Here is a 23,734-nt window from a genome sequence, read left to right as displayed (position 1 = left end):
ATAAAAAAATCTACTCTAAGGCACGCTGTTCTTTTGTAGGATTATTTTGGATTTATTTTTCTGGTTCTTGAATGGGCTGCTGCATTTTCTGACAGATTTTTCTAAATGCTTTGACTAAAGTAGTATATTATTCATATTTGAGACACCTTACATTTTATGGAGGGCCTCCAAATTAAGGCCAGTTTATTGACTGACTGTGTGGAAGCAGATTCTACATGTGTATACGTACTTCTGCCCAAGTCACATCTTAGAGGTTACTTTAAATACAGTAGTGTATCTGGTTAGTAATTATTGGACTGAATAGAAGGTCAGTGAGTTTAACCAGGCACAAAGTGGAATAACAATGTTACGCAGTCATTATGATTTTAAAGGTTCCCTTCTAAAGTCTGATCCATCTGCATGGATTACTTTCATTTTGTCACACAGATGCCCTGTTTTCGAAACGTTCTTGTTACCAGCCTTTTACACGCTGGGTTATACAGTTGTGTCCTCATTACTCTTTTGTCTTCTGTTTGACAGGGTTGTTCCCTCAGTTAGTTGGTGGTGGAAAGAATATCCACCCATGTGGAAGAGGTCACATAGTAGCCATGCAGCTGTACTGAGTTTTTTTTTTTTCCTTGGGAAGTGTACAGAAGGCACAGAATAGTATGCTCAAAAGTCACTATGAGGAAAACAAAGAGGTGAAATTTAAGAAGATTCAGTATATTTTTTTATGTAGAACTATTAAAGGCTTCATATGTCATTACTTAATTTAGAGAATCTTATTATATGGGTTCATTAGAAATTGAGTTAAACTAGGACGCTGGCCTCTCCCTACTTCCTTCCAAACGTTGGAGAAGTTTAGATCCAAATTTTGTGACTTATGCCAATATATCATTATTCATTTTAAAGTCTGAGTATAACAATATGATGTGGTGAGCCTTGTATGATGTAGTATCCAGGTGAAACGAAATTGTGCAGGCACATGTTTATTAATTCTAGAGAATTAACTTCTGGTACATGAGTCTCTTTTATTGAGTAAATGGGTTAATTTCTTTATCCTACTCACCTTGATTCCCCACCTACAGTTATATGATTCAGTGGTCACTACATATGCTTTGTGTGTGTAATTTTACTAGCTTATTCTTGCATTGAGTGTTTGATATGGGCATCGCTATACTGCTTGTTAGAGGACTCCTTTGGATTCCGAGATTACAGGTATGTGTCGCTACACAGTTTACAGAATCAGCAACTGCATGTACACCCACATGATACATAGTCACTGGTTGTAGATGAGATGCATTATACAGTGGCATCAGTCCTTAAAAATATAAATTGACATACAGGGCCAGATTCTGGCTCTGGGTGTTGCTCTCCTGTCTTCAATGTGGATGAGTAACTGTGAGTTACTGATGGAAGAATTTGGTAGTAGAGATGAAGTTTGTGTAGTATGGAGGCTTGTAAAACCTAATGTGATTTCATAGTTTCCTTTTTAGTTTTAATCCATGCTTATAGATGGATGTGCAACCTGTGTTATATATATTAGGGCTGTCAAGCGATTAAAAAGTAATCGAACTGTTAATAATAGAATACCATTTATTTAAATATTTTTGGATATTTTCTACATTTTCAAATATATTGATTTCAATTACAACACAGAATACAAAGTGTACAGTGCTCACTTTATTTTTGAGTACAAGTATTTGCACTGTAAAAAAACCAGTATTAATCTAATTAATCTAATACAAGTACTGTAGTGTAATCTCTTTATCATGAAAGCTGAACTTTCAAATGTAGAATTATATACAAAAAAACCTGCATTCAAAAATAAAACAATGTAAAATTTAGACCCTGCAAGTCCACTCAGTCCTACTTCTTGGTCAGCCAATTGCTCAGACAAACAGGTTTGTTTACATTTGCAGGAGATAATGGTGGCCACTTCTAGTTTACAATGTCACCTGAAAGTGAGAACAGGCATTCTCATGGCACTGTTGTAGCCGGTGTCGCAAGATATTAACATGCCAGATGTGCTAAAGATTCATTTGTCCCTTCATGCTTCAACCGTCCCAGGGGACATACATCCATGCTGATGATGGGTTCTGCTTGATAACAAGCCAAAGCAGTGTGGCCCAATGCATGTTCATTTTCATTATCTGAGTTGGATGCCACCAGCAGAAGGTTGATTTTCTGTTGGTGGTTCAGGTTCTGTAGTTTCTGCATTGAAGTGATGGTCTTTTAAGACTTCTTAAAGTCTTAAATTCTCCACACCTTGTCTCTCTCAGATTTTGGAAGACACTTCAGATTCTTAAACCTTGGGTCAAGTGCTGTTGCTATCTTTAGAAATCGCACATTGGTACCTTCTTTGTGTTCTGTCAGATCTTCAGTGAAAGTGTTCTTAAAATGAACAACATGTGCTGGGTCATCATGCGAGACTGCTATAACATGAAATACATTGCAGAATTTGTGGCTAAAACAGAGCAGGGGACATACAATTTTCCCCCAAGGAGTTCAGTCACAAATTTAATGCATTATTTTTTAACAAGTGTCATCAACATGGAATGGTGGCCGAAGCATGAAGGGGCATAAGAATGTTCAACATTTTTGGCATGTAAGTACCTAGCAATACTGGCTACAAAAGTGCCATGCAAATGCCTGTTCTCACTTTCTGGTGACATTGTAATTAAGAAGAGGGCAGCATTATCTCCTATAAATGTAAGCAAACTTGTTTGTCTTAGTGATTTGGCTGAACAAGAAGTAGGACTGAGTGGATTTGTAGGCTCTGAAGTTTTACATTGTTTTGTTTTTGAGAGCAGTTATATAACAAAAAAAAAATTACATTTGTAAATTGCACTTTCATGACAAAAGTTTGTACTACAGTACTTGTATGAGGTGAATTGTAAAATACTATTTATTTTGTTTATCACTTTTACAGTGCAAATACTTGTAATAAAAATATTTCAATTGCAATACAGACTACAATAGACAATTTTTTGTCAGAAGGGCGTCACAGTGCAATGAAGTTTGAGACCCCCGTGATATAACCATATACTTAACACTCTATAGCGTATAACAATAATTATTTAACATTTATCATTAACCATATATTCAATATTTAACCTTTAATAATTAAACATTAGACAATTTAACAGTTAAGCACTTAACACTAATCATCCAGTAAGCACTAGCCAGGCGGTTACTAGATGGGTAGGGGAAGATCTCACTCAGACCACAAAGAACCAGCTTTATTTACAGACAAAATCCACACATTCTAGGAATAAAAAGGTAAAATGGAAGATTAGACTTACACTCCTTCCCTTTGTGTCCCTCTTATTCATCTATTAAATGGTCCTTCTGTTCTGTCAGGAACAGAGTGCTGTCTGCTCCAGCCAGTGGCTTCCTCCCTGCAAGCTGCTGGCTATTTCTGAGGTGAGGAGCTGCCACTGAGGTGAACACTGGTTTCTGGTGGCAGATATGAAGCCCGCTTGGCTGCTGCTGCTGCGGTGGCCTCCTGCTGGCTAGGTAGATGGAACAGCTGTTGTCCAGGACAACCTTGGAATTCCATGATTGCTGCTGCTTTTATTGCTCCTTTACAAGCAGCTGCTTCTTTGCAGAGTTCTACTGCTGCTGCTTCTGAGGTGGCTTCTTCCTTGTAGGTATCTCACAGCTTCTTGTTCTTCCTGAAGGTCCCAATCCCACTACAAATTTAGCCTTTTGGCTGTCGCTCTTGTATACTGATTGGCTGAGCCTGAGTGACCAATCAGCTTTCAGAGATTAGCATATGTGAATTTGGCCCTGCCCAGTCACATGTACCTACACGTAATGGGAAGTTTCATATATTCCTATGGGCTGCTATACATTCCTATGGGATTTTGCTGAAATATTCCCCATCGGAAGTGATGCACTATTGTATCTCTATTACATCATCTGGAAATGATGCAACACTGTTCCCCTATTGCATCATCCCTATGCATTCCTCTGGGGCTTCTATGTACTCCTATGGGATTTTGCAGAGTCATTCCCCACAGGAAGTGGAATTTACCATTGTGTCACAGGAAGTGAAATTATTACATCATAGGTAATGGCTCCCTGTGTCTCTTAGAAATGGACTCCTCCACTACATCATCCCCGAATCTAAAATTTTGGTCAGCCATTTTGGATTTTCTAAATTTAAACTATTGTTAATTCCTATTTATTAAAGCTTTAATTTAAAAACTTATTACTGTTTTAAGCATTCCAAAAGGGTCCTGATTCAATCACCACTCTATAATTGTCCAGCTAAGAGAATTATAACTTTTTCTGATTTTTAAACCCTTTGAGGCTTTTCTGCAAGTTTTTATTAAAGGTGTCTATGAGGTAATTCAGACTGCTAGAGGCAAAGATCTTTTTCTGCAGTGCATATGTTAAAACATAAAAAATGCCTTTCCCCCCTCAATCTCATCTAAGCAGAGCATAAATCCTATATAAGGTGAGCCAAATTTTCAAAACCATGTTTGAGTCGGTTCAAAATGAATTCAACCATCACTAAAATTTGGCCCTTAACTTGGACATTACTGAATTACTAGGCTGTAATTTAAAATGAATAAGGTCTAATGACAGATTTTTTTTCTGGTAATTAAATGAATCTGAAGTACGAATATGAAGTAAATTAATTGAGTGTGTGTGATACATGTGGCTTTCTGCCATGGTGCTTTCCTTACATATTTATGTTGGGTAGCCTGTATCTAAAAATATAAAGCTTTGTTTTCTTTTTTTTTTTTTTAAATGCGTCTAGGTTATCTTCAGTGGTTAGAATCCAAGAACTTCATTGAGGTGTACACAATTAAAAAAGAGAGGTCATATTAATGGTAAAATAGTCCCTGATCCTGCAATAGGTATCATGGTGACCTCTGTGCGGGTAGAACTCTCAACCTGTGTGGAGCACCACTGAAATTAATAGGCTCCACTCACACATAGTGTACTGCAGAATTGGAGCCTATTTTGCCATGATGCCTAGTATAGGTTTGGGGATATCTTGTGTAATATTTTTATTTAAAAAGACATTGCCAAGGAATGATTTATAACACTAACATTTACTTTACATGTGTTTGTTGACAATCTGTGGTGACTGGGAATGAAATTTCCACTCCTCTCTTCCAGAGTTACTGGTATTTTTAATTTACTGTGGAAAAATATGGTTGGAACATTTGCTTTGGAGCCTTCTCCAGTGCGCACACTTGGAATTAGTTTTATACGGGCATGGCAAGAAAAAAAAGGGTAGGTCAAATTTTGGGATGAGTAAACTTGACATTATACTTTTTTAATTCAAACTTTAAAAACAGCAGACATATAACATATTTTAATATAGCTCTCTCTGTCACAGCTTCTTGTACTACTACATTCAGTTCACTAATGGCTGGGACAGTTTGACTCAGTTTAGTAGTGGAAATAGTATTGCTCTGATTCCAAATGCTGAATGTAGAAACTAACTTAACATTCAAAATGTTGTGCTTAATTTACACACTTAAAAACTGCTCATTTTACAGTGACTTACGACTAATGAAGCAGATTATACACCTAGGCATGCAAATGAAATCTTAAAAAAAAAACCAATGTGTGCACACTTGGATTCCAGTTAAGCAATTTTCAGGAACGCTATCTAAAGTGAAAAATGAAACTTCCTATAGTTACAGCATGAAGTCATCCATATTGATTGCTAAGGTCCTTCTAAAGGTTTGAAATTAAACCTTCTAAAAGACTGAAATTGAAGTGGAAAGAACACTAAAATATATATTATAAGGGACAACTCTGGAAATATTGAAATAAATGATCTAAAAGATCTTGTTGATGTGTAATTTATATAATTATATAACCTTTACTAGGCTTAGGAAATAAGTTAATGAAAATATTTACATAATGCCATTTATCTGGAAACTTTCACAAATAGCATTATGTACTTCATGTCCTGAACTACTGTGAAATATTGATGTGCACTACTCCATAGCTTGTGTTTCCCCACATACTATTAGTAGCTGCATTTCAATACTCAGTGAAGTATTGAGGAGGGTAATAATTATTAAATAAATTATAACAATACCTACCTCTTATATTGAACTTTTTTTTGTAGCTCTTGAAATGCTTTACAAAGGAGGGCAGTATCATTATCTCTGCTTTACAGATGGGGAAACTGAGGCAGAGAGGCACAGCAACTTGCTCAATGTCACTCAGCAGGCCAGTGGCTGAGCTTGAAATTCAAACCAGACCTCCTAAGTCCCAGTCCAGTGCACTGTCCACTAGGCCACACTGTCTCTGGCTGTAGTCAAAGCAGTTTATAGACATTTCCTAATAAATTCTAACAAAACCTCTGTGATAAAAGTATGTAGATAGCATATTTGAAATATTGAGCATTATAAAACTATATACATTTTACAGACAGGGAAACTGAGGCAGGGAGATTTTTCTTGTTTGCGGCTCATGTAGCATGAGTTTCAAAGTCTTCTAGTCTACAAACTCCCAGTCCCATGCTTAATTCACTACACCACTCTGCTGCCTGTGATTCCATTTTGTATATCAGTTTATCAAGCACTTTGGGCTCCTGTTCAAATGTACACTTAAAGAATAACTTTAGTCACTGTTTAAATACAACCATCAGATCATTGCAGTAAATTGCAGCAACTATTTAAACAGTTTACATCAAATATGCATGACTAATTAGGTGAGGAAATGAAGAATCTTGTAGAATTCAAACTATAGATGGAATTTTAGGTATGCAGAAGCCAAACCAGTGCCCTGTGACTAATTTAGCTTAACTGCTTACATGGGAGCAAATTCGCAATTAAGAAAATAACAACTATTACCTTGTTTGGACTTGCTGAGAAAAAGATAAAATATGGAAAAAGACCATTTTTAATAAAAGTAAGAATATTTTACTAGGCAAACACACGAGCTGTACTGCCTGTAATAGAAAAAATTCATTTATAACCTTCTGAGTCATATGTTCACTAAACACAATGTCAATTCACATATAACTAAACCTATGAGATTAAGTCTGTTTGTTTTTCTTTTTGAGATATGACTATTATACAACATGATGAAATTCTGTTTCATCTAGGAGCTTTATACAGTAAATTCAGATAGATAATTGCCTCAGCATGGCCTAGATAAAATTTGATTGTGACTTCCATGCTTTTGAGAGTCTTTCCCATACACCAGAATCAACTCAACATTAATTTTGTGATTTTAAAAATATAGTATTTGGGAATCATTTGAAGGCACAAAGATGCTAAATGTAAAGATGCTGAGTCTCTTGTGAAATCATCATAATATAGAGTTGGATGAGTGTGTTTTTTATGGTTATTTTGCTTGTCAAATACTTCTGGAGATAGAGTGCATGGAACCCTGGCCATTCTGTCCCTGTGTGATCTGCCATGTCTCTATAGGTATGCCTACACTGCATCTGGGAGTGAGCCTCCCAGTCCAGCTCCACAGAGTTGTGGTGACAGGGCTCATGCTAGCCTGCTAAAAATAAAATATGTAGACGTAGCTCAGGCTCTCAAGTCTAGGGAGTGGGCTTGAGAGTCCAAGCTCTAGCCCGAACTGCAAAGTCTACACTACTGCTTTTAGCATGCTAAGGTGAACCCATGCTAATGCAAGTCTCTGGACCTGAGCTGGGAGGCTCACTTCTGGATGCAGTTATACATATATCTGATATACTTGTACCAGTTTGTGTATATTTGTTACAGGTGTGTTTGTGACAATCTCTGTTGCTCTCTGACTTCTTTCCACAGGTCAGAATTTCTAAAGGTAGTTGCTATGGTCAGAAAAATGGTCACAATTATTAAATCCCAAACATTTTGAAATAAAGTTGAAATTTATGATACAAACTGAGAAATATGTTAGGCCTTATAAATTTCATGGAAACCAACATTTTGAGTGTTCAAATCATGAATTAACAAAAGTTTCCTTCCTTGTCATCAGTTTCCACCACCCCCTATATAATGTTCATAAAAGCCTATATATTTTACAGTTATTTTATTAATGAGTCTGTGCCTAAGAAGTGTAAAAAGATAATCCATACAAATGTATTTATTGAAAGGTACACTGAATTTTGATCAACCATTGCTACTCTGAACAGTCATTCATATTTTATTTTTAGCGTACTACCATGAGTCCTGTCACCACAACTCCCAAGACTGGGAGACTAAAGAACCTATATAAATGTAAACTTAGCATTTAGAATGCAGTGTGATGATCATAGTTTATGCTTTATTTCTTAAGATTTCAGAAACTTTTTTCCTGTCTCAAATATTGAACTAGAATACCTCTGCTTGACCTTCTGGAGTCTGCCTATTTCTGTTCTATTATTGTTTGTATTTAGGGCTCAATATATAGTCTTCTCGGATGCTGGACACTGCATGAAGAAGCTGTGCTGACATAGAAGTGAAATAATCACTTTACTTTTTGGGCCTTGGTGACCTCAAAAGATCCTCCTCTTTTCTTCTCTTTCTTTGGCTGGAGACAGAATTTTCATTGTTTTTTCTTGATAAAAATCATGTGTGTAATTCTACTTTTATTATCTTATGTACTTTATGGTCTTTTCTTAGATTAGATATTATACTATATATTACAGGTTTTATAGAGTTGGGGAAAGACAAACCTATTGTACCTTGTATTTGTAAAGTGGGTAAATTCTGTTTCCCAAATAAGGTTTTCAAGTACTGTACACAATCCTGGGTTTCATTAAAAAAAATGTTAGAAGCAGGCGTGCTCTAGACAGGCAATTTTTGTTGTACTGTTGAAATTGAAGTTACAGAGGGGAAAAGCTGCCCCAATTAGTCTTCCCTCTTCCTCCTTTCCTCCTCCTGCCCCTCCTGCCAAATGAAGTGAGCAGGCTTTACCAGGAATATCACTTGACTTGATTGCAAGAATCTTTCCTTATGAGTGGAAGGCTGGATTCCTTGAGCCAAAAAGTACCATATGTATGGACAGGCTGTGTTTAAAGATTTTTTTAAAGTTCACAATTAATCCTTAGAATTGGAAAGGAGGTAGTCTGTTTCGTGTTAGGTTCCTGTTAGGTGCGGAAATGAATTGTAGATTTAGAAAACCTGATGAAAGGAATGGCTGTAATGGAATAATTTGTGGAAAGATCCACTTTCATAGCATGACAAATGGAAAGTATACCAGCCAGTGAGACCACCATATTGTGTTCTATTTTATTTCAGTTCTTGTACTAGACTGGTCATCCAGGTATCTGCTTGCCACTTACTGAGAAAAGTTAAATAGTAAATTATCACTGGTTGCAATTTTTGTTATCTTATTTGTTAGCACACATTACGGGTTGATAAATAAATAACCGTCACTTCCATGGTTAAGCTCATCTGGCTGGCTGAAGCAAGCACTTTGCCTGTTGTTGAAGCTGACCAGAACATACCAATCAATATTGATAGAAGAAGCAACTGTCTTTCTACTGCAGCAACATCTATTAGATAAAATGATTACATCAGTCATTTGGTATAATAGGTGTAATATAACAGAGAACAGAACTTTGTAAAAGGATCAATATCCTCTACTTCAAAAATAAATGTTGAGGTACTGTAGCAACAGGAAATGATTACCTTTATTAGCCTTATTCCAATGATATCCCTTATTTAAGGGATATGTCTACACTTATTGTGGATGAATGCTGCGGTCAATAGTGAAGACCTGCTAAATCGACCGCAGATCGCTCTCCCTTCTCTGGTACTCCACCAGAATGAGACGCATAAGGTAAATTGATGGGAGAGTGTAAACACTGCAATAAGTTGACCTAAATTACATCGACTCCAGCTATGTTATTTACATAGCTGGAGTTGCGTAACTTAGGTAGACTTAACCCCGTAGTGTAGACCTTCCCTAAGTATATGGATCTGAGTTTGATAGCCAAAAATTCCTGTTAAAATATATGACTGTGTATACTAATTACACCCCAACATGTGTATATTTGTTTATGGCTGGCTAACTTCTTTACCGGGAGATTGCAGGCTGCAATCCTCATCCAACTAAAGTACTGCTAATGCAGTGGCTGAAGTGTGCTGAAAAAACTATCATTTATTATCACAGTGTGTTTAGTTATTGCTATTATTGCATGTGTGTGTGTACAGTTTTTATTCTCTCCTTAAAAGGTAGCAATGGGTAAAAAATAAAGTTTTGAACAGGTATACTAGATATAATACAATTATTTCACTTGTGTATTTCTACACAGACTGACACCTGTAGACTAATTCAGTCATAACCTCTGGAAAAACTTCCATTGACTGACAGGGTCAGGATTTTACCTGAGATTTTTATAACCTCATGTGTACAAATGCGCACTTGCCATTACAAAGATTTTGCTTCTGACCTGACTGTGCTCATACTGAAATAAATGGGAGTTATGCTGTTGTCTTCCATGGCAGTATTCAGTTGTGAATGAAAAATAAAAGGATAAGGGTTATATTAAGTTCCCACCAGAAATGTAATTGATTCTAGGAAGTGGGATAGAGGAGAGAAAAAAATTAGGTCTGTATGTGACCATTTGTATGAGCTCATATAAATTTTATAAGGTGACCAGGTACCATGGTGGTGGGAGCAATGTAAATATATAGGGAAGACCAGCAATTTTCTAAATCTAACTTGTGAAATGAAATCAGGTTCTTATTCTTTTTGGTCTCCTTTAATTTTTTTGTCAGTATGTGGGGGGAAAAATCCAAAGAAATCTACAAATGAAGTAACTTTTACTATTCTTTCTGTTATTCAGTGGAATAGTAAGCAATATAGAATGGGGTTTTCTCTCTTGTTCTTGATGACCAGCAGTCATAGTATTTTGAAGATAGTGGGTCTAAATGGGCAGCCAGCTGTTTGAAATATTGCAGAGATTACACCTGTGATTTGACTGGCTGGAAAGCCATCTGTGATCCTGTTGCTGTGGCTGACTTACAGCATGATGGTTGACTACTCTTTGGAAGTCATGTTGTGCAAATGGAGTTTAAAAGCTGTCCTGATTTAGAAAGATGTCATTTTTACTTTTTGAAATATTTATAATTTTGATCCTAGGAACTTGCTTTGATTTCAGAGGAGCCTAATGCTATATAAATGCCTGCTGTGCTGTATGTACAGTAAGGTAACAGAGTACACATCTTAGACATTTTTTATCCATATAAAGAATGTGGGTAATTTGGTAGCAGAATTTTTAAAATCAGATAAACCAATAAAATGCTTTGCTGCAGCCAAGTGTGTACAGATTATTTACACAGGGGCACTGGTATGCAGGTACCCTGTTAAAAGTTGTTTACTTCAGTATAATGGATAAAGCATGCTGCCAGGCCATCTGGAATGGCTCAAGAGCATGAGTACCAAACTCAGGGCAGACTGTTAAGAAGCCGGACACAAACTCCAAACGGGTTGGGAGTTCTGTACTTAGATTTTGCCAACCAAGTATCAAGTGTAAACTCCCCAGGCACTGTAATAGGCTAACCATGGAGTCACAGTCAGTTGCCTTGGGTATTCTGATCTATCTTGCCACCCAGGCACTCTTTCTTTTATGATAGATGGTCCCTCACACCAAAAATCACAATTATTCAGATTATTCCCAATTAGAAAGGGCCAGTCACTTACCCCAGATTAACTGCAATTTAGATCTTACACCAAAGAAAATGCCTGTAGCCAATCCTATGATTAACTAAAGATTTACTAAAGATTAAGATTAATTTACTAAAGATTTATTAAAGATTAAGAAAAAGAAATGAGAGTTTTTTACAAGGTTAAAGCAGATAAACATACACACAAGGAGTTAGTTTTATGTTTAAAAAGGTGTTAGAGGCTGCTGTAATATGCAAACTGTATATGTCCTTTAGGGCTGACCCAGGCTCAATAGCTGGGGGTTCCTTTCTTATGCTTAGAAAAATTGCCCTTTCAAAATCCAAGCAGTATAGAGAGACAATTCCTTTTTGTTGGGGGATTTTTATTTGCTTCCCCACAGAGCTCAAACTGATAGGATGTGTTCATGCTAATGTCTCCTCTTCATGGAGGGGTGGGGAAGATTGCAGTTAACGAAGTCTTTGTTTCAGAATGGCTCATTTGGTTTCAGTGGCCATTCTTGGTGGGCAGCACCTAGCCCCTTCTGTAGGAAGCCAGCATTTTACATTAATTAAAGCTTCTTTCCTGTTTGATGACTCAAACAATTACAGAGGATTACAATGCAAGCACTTATCACCGTATAATGTGGCGTACAGGTATTATAAGTGAGATTCATACATGCAGCATCCTACAAGTGTTTCATAAAGTCTAAACACATTTTTATAAATTTAGCGTGTGTTTTAATAATGGTAACATACAGGTGAACCAGACTGGTTCCAGCTGTATGTTTGTCAGTGCTCAGTTGAGTCCCAGGGACCTTGTCATGAGCTCGCACCTGGTCTGCCAGAGTGTCACACACAATCCTGCACTCAGACTGGCAGCTAAAATGAGTACTTCAGCAACAAATTGAGGATTTCAGTGCCCATAGGAGTATGTGGTGGTCAGTTTAGGTGCCCAGATAAAAAACCCCACAATAAATAGTAGCTTTTTATATTAGAATAATAAGGGGAACATTGACTTTTTTCTCTACACCTTTGTAGACCTTTGTTAAGGGCCAGATTCAGTCCTGCACTGAAGAGAGGGGCCTGAAGTGGGGCAGAGAATCTGGTCCTAGGGGGTTACTTAAAATATAGAAAAGCTATAAATTTGCCTCTTTAAAATAAGAAAATTCCAGGAATATTATAATAAATATTCCTTTTAGCTTGTTACAGAAGGAGCATGGGCCAAGATCTTCCCTCCTTCACTAGATTCATGGGAGGAAACTAACTCTGTATACATTTGGGCCTTTCTGTGGCCCCTAAACCATGCTGAGCCCCACAGCTACCTGAATAGTGATCTGTGCTCCAGGATTGGCTCTGTGTGCCTCTGACAGCCCCACCCCTCTGCATTGTGGTGAACCATGTGACTGGGGTCAACCCCTAGCTCCAGCTGCCCTCTGCAGAAAAGATTATACAGCCTTCAGTGGCATAGCACCCTTCCACGGGGAAAGGAGGTGAAATATGTGGTTGGAGAGTCTCCTTTGCGCAGGTATCTAAGGGTCAGGAGCTCGGCTTTGTCCTTCACTGATTGTTCCAGGGTGCTAATCCCGTCCTGCATGTACATGAACTGCCATGTTTTTTCTGTGCAATGTAGTTGTAGCTGTATGAGGCCCATGATATTAAGAGACGAGGCTTCTGTTTGCCAAAAGCTGGGAATGGGTGATGGATCACTTGATGATTACCATGGGCAGCGTGTATCATAGGCTGGGGCAGGCTAAGCCTCGCCAAACAGCCCCGCCTGGCCCCGATCACGCTCTGCCCCAAGGCCCCCTCCTGCTTGCTGCTTCCCTCTTGGCCCCAGCCCAGGCAGGCTGCTTCCTTTCAGGGAAGTGTGCTAGGGATGGGGTTAGGGTGGCTTGGGCTGCTTAGCACTTGGGGGCCCCTGGGCACTTGGGCTGGTTGGGCCATGGCACCTAGTGCTCTGGGGGCTGGAGGTGCTGGGGCTGTCTGCCTTGTGCTCAGGGGAGTCTGGGGGTGCTGGGGCCATGGGGCCTGGCACTCCAGGGCTGAAGGCCCTGGGGTGGGCGGGAGGGGGGGCTGGCAGCCACGGGGAGGCTTCTTGCATGTGGAGGCTGGTAGAAAGTGAACTTGGGAGGCAGTCACATAGCACTACAGGTTGCAGGACTCAACTGCCTACCTTTGGGTTCTGGATTGGAACCCCTACTCACTCTCTGATGAGGCTGGAGGCAAAAAGCCTATCCCTCATACTAGAGGCTCAGGACTAAGAAGTTCCCATATCCCAGAGAATCATGACTCTGGGGCTTTGGTTGGGTGAAGACTGAAGCTCTTTACAGAGCAGTGGAACTAGCCTTTGTTGGACTCTTTACATACCTCGGAAAGGGTGGGAAGCAACTTGTGTGCCAGATGGAGAGCTGAGTCGCAGAAAGATCACCACAGGACGGGAGCAGCTATCAACAGGGGCCACAGAGCCAGAATGTCATGTCCTTGCCCAACTACTAGGTGGTACCAGTGGGGAGCAGACCTCTTTACAGGTGTATATATGGAAATTGCCAAAAAAGTATCTAAAATTAGATTCTGAGCTACTCAACTTCTATCTTACCATGCAGTTTCATCATTGAAAAACTCTGTTGTATATCTCACGTTCTATAACCTGTGCTTGTGATCTTAATGTTCCTCTTAAGCATAATCTGAGATGCTGCCTTCTCAAAGCATTTAAGTCCCAGTGGTGCCAATGAATCTCCAAGTGCAAAGATCTGCTCACAAAGAGCAGCTTCCTGGATTGTGGCCCAGTTGTTCCTCCTTTTCATTTATTTTAAACAATTTAAGAATTAAATTCAAAATAAAAAAAATCTGTCTATATGTATGTACCACTACAACAATCCAGTCTGAAGATTGTCCCCCGAAAAAAGGATGGAAAAAATGGAACATCTTTTCCTAGTGATGATAACCCTTTTGAGATTACCTCATTTGTTCTAGTTTCTGTGAATTTACTCTCCTCTGAAGCATGTCAGTCCCTTGATATCAGGGTTTGCATTTTCCATTGCTAAATTGCTACACAAAATATATTAAAATATTCTGGAAAGGATGGCTCCAATGGCACCAAAGGGTTAACGAAGAAATGCATGTAGAGGGTTTATAATTTGGTTTATTACACTCGGAAGCTAACATGGAGTAATCTCACTTAAGCAACGAAGCATGAACTTTTAAACAAAATACTCAGGTGACTTTAACAGGAAAACAGTAGTTCCCTTGAGGTAATGCTGCTGTAAGAATGGAATTGCTTCTGCAGCTTGTAGGTTTAAAAAAAATTGATCCTAATAATGTTTTAGTCATGTTTATACGGTTTGTTGGTTTTCTTTCCATACAATCATAGAAATACTGATCTGATATATCACTATATGTGATATTTCTTCACACAATACATTATTCCAGAAATGACTTAATAATTTACATATCTTCAAAGTCTGTTGCAGCTGATCTCATATCTTTTAGATGAGAAACAAACTTCCCTTAGGCCATCTTAGTCATATTATGACCAACCATAAGTATTAATTGCAGGATGTTACTTCTAGGAACCATTCAACAAGTATATATGCTGGGAAAATGAATTCTGCTTACATATCAAAAACATTTATTTAAAATCTAACTGAAGATAAAAGAAAACCCTGGGTCAGGAACAGTAGTGAATAAATGGTCAGTCTGAATATTTTTACATGTAAGAAGTGAGCCTGGTCTTTATTTTGTATTATGCTGTCCCCTTCTCAAAAAACAAACACAAGACCGTGGCAAAAATCAAGTTTAAAATGGTAATTATGATCGTTGCTATATTTTCTAGGCAAGTGATATTAGCCAATAGACATGAATGAAAAATTCATCTTGTCATTGTTTTTAATGCAAATAGTTAGTACTGGAAACCTACTCTACCGAAATACATGCATTGTACATAAAGAAATACTGGTAATGAATGGAACTGGTAAAAACCAAATGAAAAAATCAGCTGATGCAAACCTCAGCGAAGGCTGTATATTTTTATAGCATTGTTTGTAGATTAAACATATTTTAGCAATGGAGATTTTTAAGAAATGAATGAGACATAACTGTGTTGTCTTTTTTATAATATTATCCGTTAGTGACCAGTGTCTGATATAACTTATACTTTATATTGACTTTAATTCAGTGGTTTTCAAACTTTTGTGTTGGTGACCCCTTTCACACAGCAAGCCTATGAGTGCGACCCCCCCCCTTATAAACTAAAAATCCACTGTTTAAATATTTAACACTATTATAAATGATGGAGGTGAAGTGGGGTTTTGGGGTGGAGGGAGACAGTGCACGACCCTCTACATAATAACCTTGTGACTCCCTGAGGAGTCACAACCCCCAGTTTGAGAACCCTTGCTTTAATTAGTTCTTTTAGGGGAAGCATTATCTCTCATTATGGGAGTGATGACTTCTAGGTTCTGTTCTACTCACATTTATTTGTATTACTGTGGTGCCTAGAAGCCCTAGGAATGGATCAGGACCCTGTTGTGGTAGGTGCTGTACAAATACAGAACAAAAAGATGGTGCATGCCCCAGAGAGTTTACAATCTAAGATGAGAGACAACAGATGGATAGAGACATAGATGGAAGAGTACAAGGAAATAATGAGCTATTACTGACCAGAATGATAGGCAGAGGTCTCAGTGCACTAGCAGCCTAACTGTAAAGTTTTTTTGTAGGCATCATGACAAAGGAGAAATTTCAGGAGAGTTTATAAAAGAATAATGAGGTAGCTTTGTGGAAGTTTACGGGGAGCTCCTCCTAAGTATGTGGGAGAAAGCATCAAGTAGCTTTTTTGAAATTTTAACAAATGGAGTGTGAAGGTTAGCATCATTGGCCCATTGTAGGCAGGAGCTCACATCTCAATAGTGAATGAAATGATCGGTTGGGTGTGTATAGGCCATGAAAGTGAAGGCATCCAGCTTATGTTTGATGCAATAGAAAAGGGGAACCAGTGGAGGTATGCAGCAGCAGCATTCTCAATGGATATGAGTGGGGGAAGAATTTGTAAAATTTGAATTTCCCAAGGCCAGAGAAAAGGATGTTGCACTAATTGAGTGTGAGATGATAATGTGGATGACAGTTTAGCTTTGTGGATGGATAAGAAAGGCTGTATCTCAGAGAAATTATGCAGAAAGAATTGGCAGTATTTAGAGAGAGCCTGGATGTGAGGACAAAGAGAGAGGTTTCTTATGAGCCAGAGTGACATGCAGGGTGGAGATGTTGATCATGAAAGGAGGGGGCTTGAGAGGAAGAGTGATTAGGAGCTCTGTTTTAACCATGTTAAGCTTGAGCTGATGGCTAGATAACCATGAGGAGACATCCAAGAAACAGGCTGAGGTTTTAGTTTGGACAGAAGACTGCTCTGGAGTACAAAGGTAGATTTGTGACCTGCCATAAGAATATAAGAATGGTCATGGGGGGGTCAAACCAATGGTCCATCTAGCCCAGTATTCTGTCTTCAGACAGTGGCCAATGCCAGATGCTTCAAAGGGAATGAAAAGAACAGGGCAATTATCAAGTTATCCATTCCCCCTATGTCCAGTCCCAACATATGGTAGTCAGAGGTTTAGAGACACCCGTATTGCATCCTTGACCATGTTGACTAATAGCCATAGATGGACCTATCTTCCATGAATTTATCTAATTATTTTTTGAACACAGTTATACTTTTGGCCTGCATAATATCCCCTGGAAATGAGTTCCACAGGTTGACTGTGTTGTGTGAAGGAGTACTTCCTTTTGTTTGTTTTAAACCTGCTGCCTATTAATTTTATTGGGTGACCCCTGGTTCATGTGTTGTATAAAGGAGTAAATAACATTCCCTATTCAGGTTATCCATGCCATTCATGATTTTACAGACCTCATGTTCCCCCTTGTCACCTCTTTTTTTCAAGCAGAAAAGTCCCAGACTTTTTAATCTCTTCACATATGGAAACTGTTCTATACCCTTAATAATTTTTGTTGCCTTTCTCTGTACTTTTTCCATTTCTAATGTATCTTTTTTGAGATGGGGCAACCAGAACTGCACACAGTATTCAAGGTGTGGGCGCACCATGGATTTATATAGTGGCATAATGGTATTTACTGTCTTATTATCGATCTCTTTCCTAATGGTTCCTAATATTCTGTGATGTCTCCAAGATCTCTTTCTTGAGTGGTAACAGCTAATTTAAACCCCATCATTTTATATGTATAGATGGGATTATGTTTTCTAATGTTCATTACTTTGTATTTATCAATATTGAATTGCATCTGCCATTTACTTACCCAGTCACTCAGTTCTGTGAGATCCCTTTGTAACTCTTTGCAGTCTGCTTCAGACTTAAATATCTTGAGTAATTTTGAATCAAATGTTGCCACCTCACTGTTGACCCCTTTTTTCCAGATCATTTATAAATATGTTGAACAGCATTGGTCCCAATACAGATCTGTCGGGGACACCACTACTTATCTCTCTCCGTTCTGAAAACTGATAATTTATTCCTACCCTTTGTGTTCTGTCTTTTAATCAGTTACTGATCCATGAAAGGACCTTCCCTCTTATCCCATGACTGCTTAATGTGCTTAAGAGCCTTTGGTGAGGGACCTTGTCAAAGGCTTTCTGAAAGTCCAAGTACACTATATCCACTGGATCATCTTGGTACACATGTTTGTTGACCCCCTCAAAGAATTCTAATAGATTGGTGAGGCATGATTTCCCTTTACAGATGTCGTGCTGACTCTTCCCCAGCAAAATTGTATTAATCTGTGAGTCAGCACAAAGTTGAATTTGTGTTTGTGGATGAGAATACCCAGAGATAATGTGTTACAGGAGAAGAGAAGGGGACCAAGGATCCAGCCTTGTGGAACTTCACCAGAAAGTTGGAGGAGAGATGAGGATGATCCTCCAAAGGTTGCTATGAGTGATTAGAGTGATTAGGAAGGAGTGATTAGAGAAGTAGGAGGAGAACCAGGAGAGGAAACCATAATGCAAACTGAGACATGACAAGATTTCAATAAGAGCATGATCAACAGTGTTGAAAGTGTCCAACAGGTTAAGGAAAATGAGGATGGAGTACTGGTTTTGAGTTTTGGCTAGGAGGAGGTAATTAAAGACTTTGGGAGTTTCAGTGGAGTGCAAGGGGCAGAAGCTGTGTAGGAGAGGGCCTAGAATAGAATTGGAGGACAGGATCTTCAGACAATGATTTTAAACAATGCGTTCACATACTTGCTGTATGACCTTGGGCAAGCCACTTCTTCCTTCTCTGGTGCACTTTCCCCATCATAAAATATATATTACACTTCATAAGCAAAAATCTATCTTAAAATTATTTAACTTTTGGAAATTTGTAGCTAAGGTTCGAACTACATCTTAACTCTTTCTACAATGGTCTGACCCTTGCCTATCTACCTCAGATTCCATTAGCATTCCACATATAAAGTGGAATAGATATTCTCTCTCTCTCTCTCTCTCTCCTGCTGTTGTTTCTTAGGCCTTGTCTGCACTACGCAGTTTTGTCTACAAAGTGTTAGCTTTCGTCGACAAAACAGTGATGTAAACACTGTGATGCTCCTCCCACCGATGTAACTGCCCTACAATGACAGAATAAAATCACTTGGATGAGTGTCATAGAGCTTTTTGCAGTATAGTTAGAGTGATGCAGCATCAGTGTAGATACTGCACTTGCTTATCTCACCCTGACTGGCTGCCAGGAGGTGTCCCACAATGCCCATCCTCATTTTTCTGGTCAGCAGTTTGAAATCTGCTGCCCTGAAGGTACACAGATGTGCACCTTTCCCCCATTTAAAGGCCTGGGAATTTTTGAAATTCCTCTTTCTGTTTGCTTGGCATGAACAGTTCAGACAGAATCTTCCCAGCTGACCATGCTGGCTTTCTGCAGTAAACGCTCTCCCGGATGGAGAACACCGGAACTGTTGGATCTGCTGAGTCTATGGGAGGAGTAGCAGCCATGTTACTCTGTATTCGCAAAAAGAAAAGGAGTACTTGTGGCACCTTAGAGACTAACCAATTTATTTGAGCATAAGCTTTCGTGAGCTACAGCTCACTTCATCAAGCTGTAGCTCACGAAAGCTTATGCTCAAATAAATTGGTTAGTCTCTAAGGTGCCACAAGTCCTCCTTTTCTTTTTATGGGAGGAGGCTGTGCAGTCACAGCTTTGCTCCGGCTGTAGGAACTTTTGAAACTTATGGGCTTATTGCTTGGAGAAGGGGCATGAGAGGAATACACTGGAGTGTCCTGCTAAGAGCAAGGAGCTGACGCAGACATACCAGAAGGCAAGACAGGTGGCAAAGACATGTGGTGTGGTGGCAAAGACATGCTGTTTCTATAACAAGCTACATACCATCCTCGGTAGCCACCCCACCTCCACCACCAAGAGCCCCGTGCATGCTTTGCGGGGCTGGAGGCAGCGGCCAGTGCATTCAACCCCAAGGACGAAGTGGTGGACGAGGAAGTGGGAGCTGGAGGATGATGTGGAGCACACGACAGGGTATTTTGGTTATCCGGTGCATCAGGATCTCTTTTCTACTCCAGAGGGGTCTAGCCAATCCCAGCACTATGGCTCTGGCATGCAGGATGCAGGAGAGGGGAGCTCTGGTAACTTGCTCATTTTGCTTTGATACTGCACGGCGAGAGGAGATTGAGCTCTCATGTACTTTGTTGCATGGTAGAGCAGGGATAAGGGACAGAAAGTAACAGAGCCTGTCCATCTATGTTGTGGGTCCACAGAGGAAAATTTGTTAATGTACATGGGGATGTCCCTGGAATCCTCCATTGTGATCTCTAGGAAACTTTCCTGTAGGTTTTCTGCAATCCTCTTCTGAAGATTCCTTGGCAGAGCTGCCTTGTTTTTCCTCCTGCTGTAGGAAACTTTGCCGCGCCACCTGGCAATTATTTCTGCAGGGATCAGAGCGGCACACAGGAAAGCAGCATACAGAGCCGGTCTGAAACCATACACAGGCAGGAGATGCACTCTTGCATCCTGAGTTACCCTTAGGAGTGAGATATCTGGTTCAATTACCTTAGCCTGTGGGAAAGGGTACCAATATTCAGAATTGTCTCCCTAGTCACTTGTAGTAACCCCCTTCACAAGCCATCCTTTGTCCCTTCTTGCCCATTCCTCTTGCCACCACTTCCCTCCATGAACTCATCATATTTGGGACTCACACCAACTTGTGTGCTAGCTCAGAGTCAGCAAGAAAGCTGTGTGTAACTTTTGTGATTCATGGCTGTGAGCGCACTCACAATACTGTCTCTGTTCATTATTTCTTTGGCTTCTGCAGATGTGCCTTTGAGGACCCACTCCTTCACACTGGCAGAGCACCTTTGTCAGATAAGGTGGTGAACCAGGAGGAGTAAAGAGGATATGTTTTGCAAAGTGCTGCATTCATCAGATGCATCACATAGCGAAACAAGAGCATGGAGGGAGACAATTTAATGGAAGGCTGAGGCTGGATAGCCTGGAAAGGACTTGGGGGCAGGAGTGGATGATAAAGCTTCTGGAAGGCCAGACAGAGACCAGGAAGTTCCTCATTACTCTGCAATCTAAGCACATTCGTGCATTATTTTCCCTGTGGCCACTACAGAACTCCTATCCATACCCTCTCGAAACTCCTCCACTGTAGTCCTCTTGTGTTCCCTGTCCCTCACAGTACTCTGTACATTCAGTGTTAAGAACTGGTTTCCCAGCAAAAGCTGGAGTTACACACAGCTATGAGAGCCCTAACTGTGAGACTGTTCCTTATTGTCATGTCCCCTGTTTCACCAAAAATTAGTGTTTTGTCCTGTTGTTAAACTTGAGCCTTCAAAATAAAATGACTGTTTCTTTGTGACATGCATATAGCCACTATGTTTCAGTGATAACACTGCCTGATGTAAATAGGAATATTTGCTCACTACAATTAATGCTCAGGAAGCGAGCACTACAGGGTTAATTCAACGTGACAAATAATCATTGCCTGGCTGAATGCATGACATAAAGACATATTACAGGGAATCATTGTCAAAATGCTCCTTTAAAGCCTCCATGTTTTGAATAGCCTCCTGCTGCACCCTGTGACGGGTTGGATCACAGAAACCCCCTTAGGATGGCCACCTGATGTGCCAAGACTACTTCTGCTCCTGCTTTCCTGCCCTGTCAGCTTAGGACTTCAGTGCCCTGCCTGGTTTGAGCCAGACCCGCTAGCATGCTGCAAACCCAGACCCAGGTCTGAACCATGTCCCCTAACAGCTGTAGGCTTAATTGAAAGCAACTTAATTGAAAGTGTTCCTGTCCTTGACACTCAGTTGCCCAACTCCCAGTGGGGTCTAAACCCTAAATAAATCCTTTTTACCTGTATAAAGCTTATACAGGGTAAACTCATAAATTGTTTGCCCTCTATAATACTGGCAGAGGGATATGCACCAGCTGTCCCTCCACCCCCGGTATTAATACATACTCTGGGTTAAGTAAAAAGTGATTTTATTAAATGCAGAAAGTAGGATTTAAGTGGTTCCAAGTAGTAACAGACAGAACAAAGTGAATGACCAAGAAAAATAAAATAAAACATGCAAGTCTAAGCCTAGTACAGTAATAAAACTGAATACAGATAAAATCTCACCCTCAGAGATGTTTCAGTAAGTTTCTATCACAGACTGGATGCCTTCCTAGTCTGGGTACAATCCTTTTCCCTGGTACAGCCCTTGTTCCAGCTTAGGTGGTAGCTAGGGGATTTCTCATGGGGGCTGCCCCTTTGTTCTGTTCCACCCACTTATATATCTTTTGCATAAGGAGGGAATCCTTTGTCCCTCTGGGTTCCCACCTCTCCTTCTCAGTGGAAAAGCACCAAGTTAAAGATGGATTCCAGTTCAGGTGACATGATCACATGTCACTGTAAGACTTCATTACTCACTTGCCAGCACACAGGAAGACTTACAAGTAAAACAGAGCCATCAGCATTCAGTTGTCCTGGTTAATGGGAGCCATTAAGATTCCAAACCACGATTAATGGCCCACACTTCGCATATCTACAATAGGATCTCTTAGTTATATTTCATATTTCTAGTTTCAGATACAAGAGTGATACATTTATACAAATAGGATGATCACACTCAGTAGATTATAAGCTTTGTAATGATACCTTACAAGAGACCTTTCGCATGAAGCATATTTTAATTATATTCACACTCATCAGCATACTTTCATAAAATCGTGCAGAGTGCAACGTCACACACCCCTCTAGTTGCCTTTGTATCTGGCTGCTCAAAATCAGCAGCCAGCCGTCCATACTGGGGAAACTTTTCCCCCTTCACTTTGCAAATATTATGCAGAGCACAGCAAGGATCACTGGAATATTTTCCTCTTTGAGGTCTAACCAGCCAAAACGACAGCACCAGTGACCTTTTAATCGGCCAAAGGAACATTCAGCGGTCATTCTGTACCTGTTGTTGAAGTGCTCATTGCTGCTGCCTAGGTTTGCGGTGTAAGGCTTCATGAGCCACAGGAGCAAGGAGTAGACAGGGTATGCAAGGATCACTATGGGCATTTGCACATCCCCCATTGGAATTGGCTGGTCTGGAAAGAAAGTCTCAGCGTGCAGCTTTCTATACAGTCCAGTGTTCTGAAAGATGCATGCATCATGCCCCTTCCCTGACCACCCTGCATTGATGTCAGTGAAATGGCTCTGCAAGACCATGCAGAAGTAGCCCTTTTGGTTGATGTACTCCGTCACAAGATGGTCGGGGGCCAAAATTTTGATATTGTTGCCCATTCTCTGGGAATCTGGCCAAGAAATAACTACAAACAAAGGTTGAACTAGAGCAGTACTGAGGATTGGTTTATTACTTGCTTCCCTTATTTGCGCAATTATACTCTCACACACATCCCATTCATACTGCTGGCAGACTGCAGGCACGCGGATGTTGGTTTTAATTTTGGGTGGCTGAGACTTTCCAGGTTCCACAGCTGCCCAGAGATCGGCCCGCTAGGCGACGAGAATCCCCGAAGTCCCTTTGGTAATATTTTGGTTTAAGCCGTGCGATTGGTTTCTTACACTATCTCACTCATTCCTTGCACTAATTGGTTGTATATTCATAAGTATGAATACAATTGGTAATATAGCTTTAAGTAGGCATATAACATTACTGGGGATTTTTCACTGCTTGT

At 39.8% G+C, this 23,734-nt stretch overlaps 1 protein-coding gene across 22 annotated transcripts in view; it reads left to right on the top strand.

Moving 5' to 3' along the window:
• Positions 1-23,734, top strand: part of IMMP2L (inner mitochondrial membrane peptidase subunit 2) — an 852,317-nt gene that overhangs the window by 50,622 nt on the left and 777,961 nt on the right. The window contains exon 4 of one of the 22 annotated variants that reach the window (XM_073328098.1): positions 20,874-21,404. The exons of the other annotated variants lie outside the window; for them this stretch is intronic. Within the exon in view, the coding sequence (XP_073184199.1) occupies positions 20,874-20,949 (76 nt within the window). The 3' untranslated portion in view covers positions 20,950-21,404. Of the gene's footprint in view, positions 1-20,873; positions 21,405-23,734 lie in introns of those variants that run through there. 22 annotated transcript variants of the gene reach the window in all.

The sequence above is a fragment of the Lepidochelys kempii genome, chromosome 1, assembly GCF_965140265.1.
Source record: "Lepidochelys kempii isolate rLepKem1 chromosome 1, rLepKem1.hap2, whole genome shotgun sequence".
NCBI classification, from domain to species: domain Eukaryota; kingdom Metazoa; phylum Chordata; order Testudines; family Cheloniidae; genus Lepidochelys; species Lepidochelys kempii.
The sequence above is the reverse complement of the archived record's forward strand: the minus strand, read 5'-3'. Positions and strand labels throughout refer to the sequence as shown.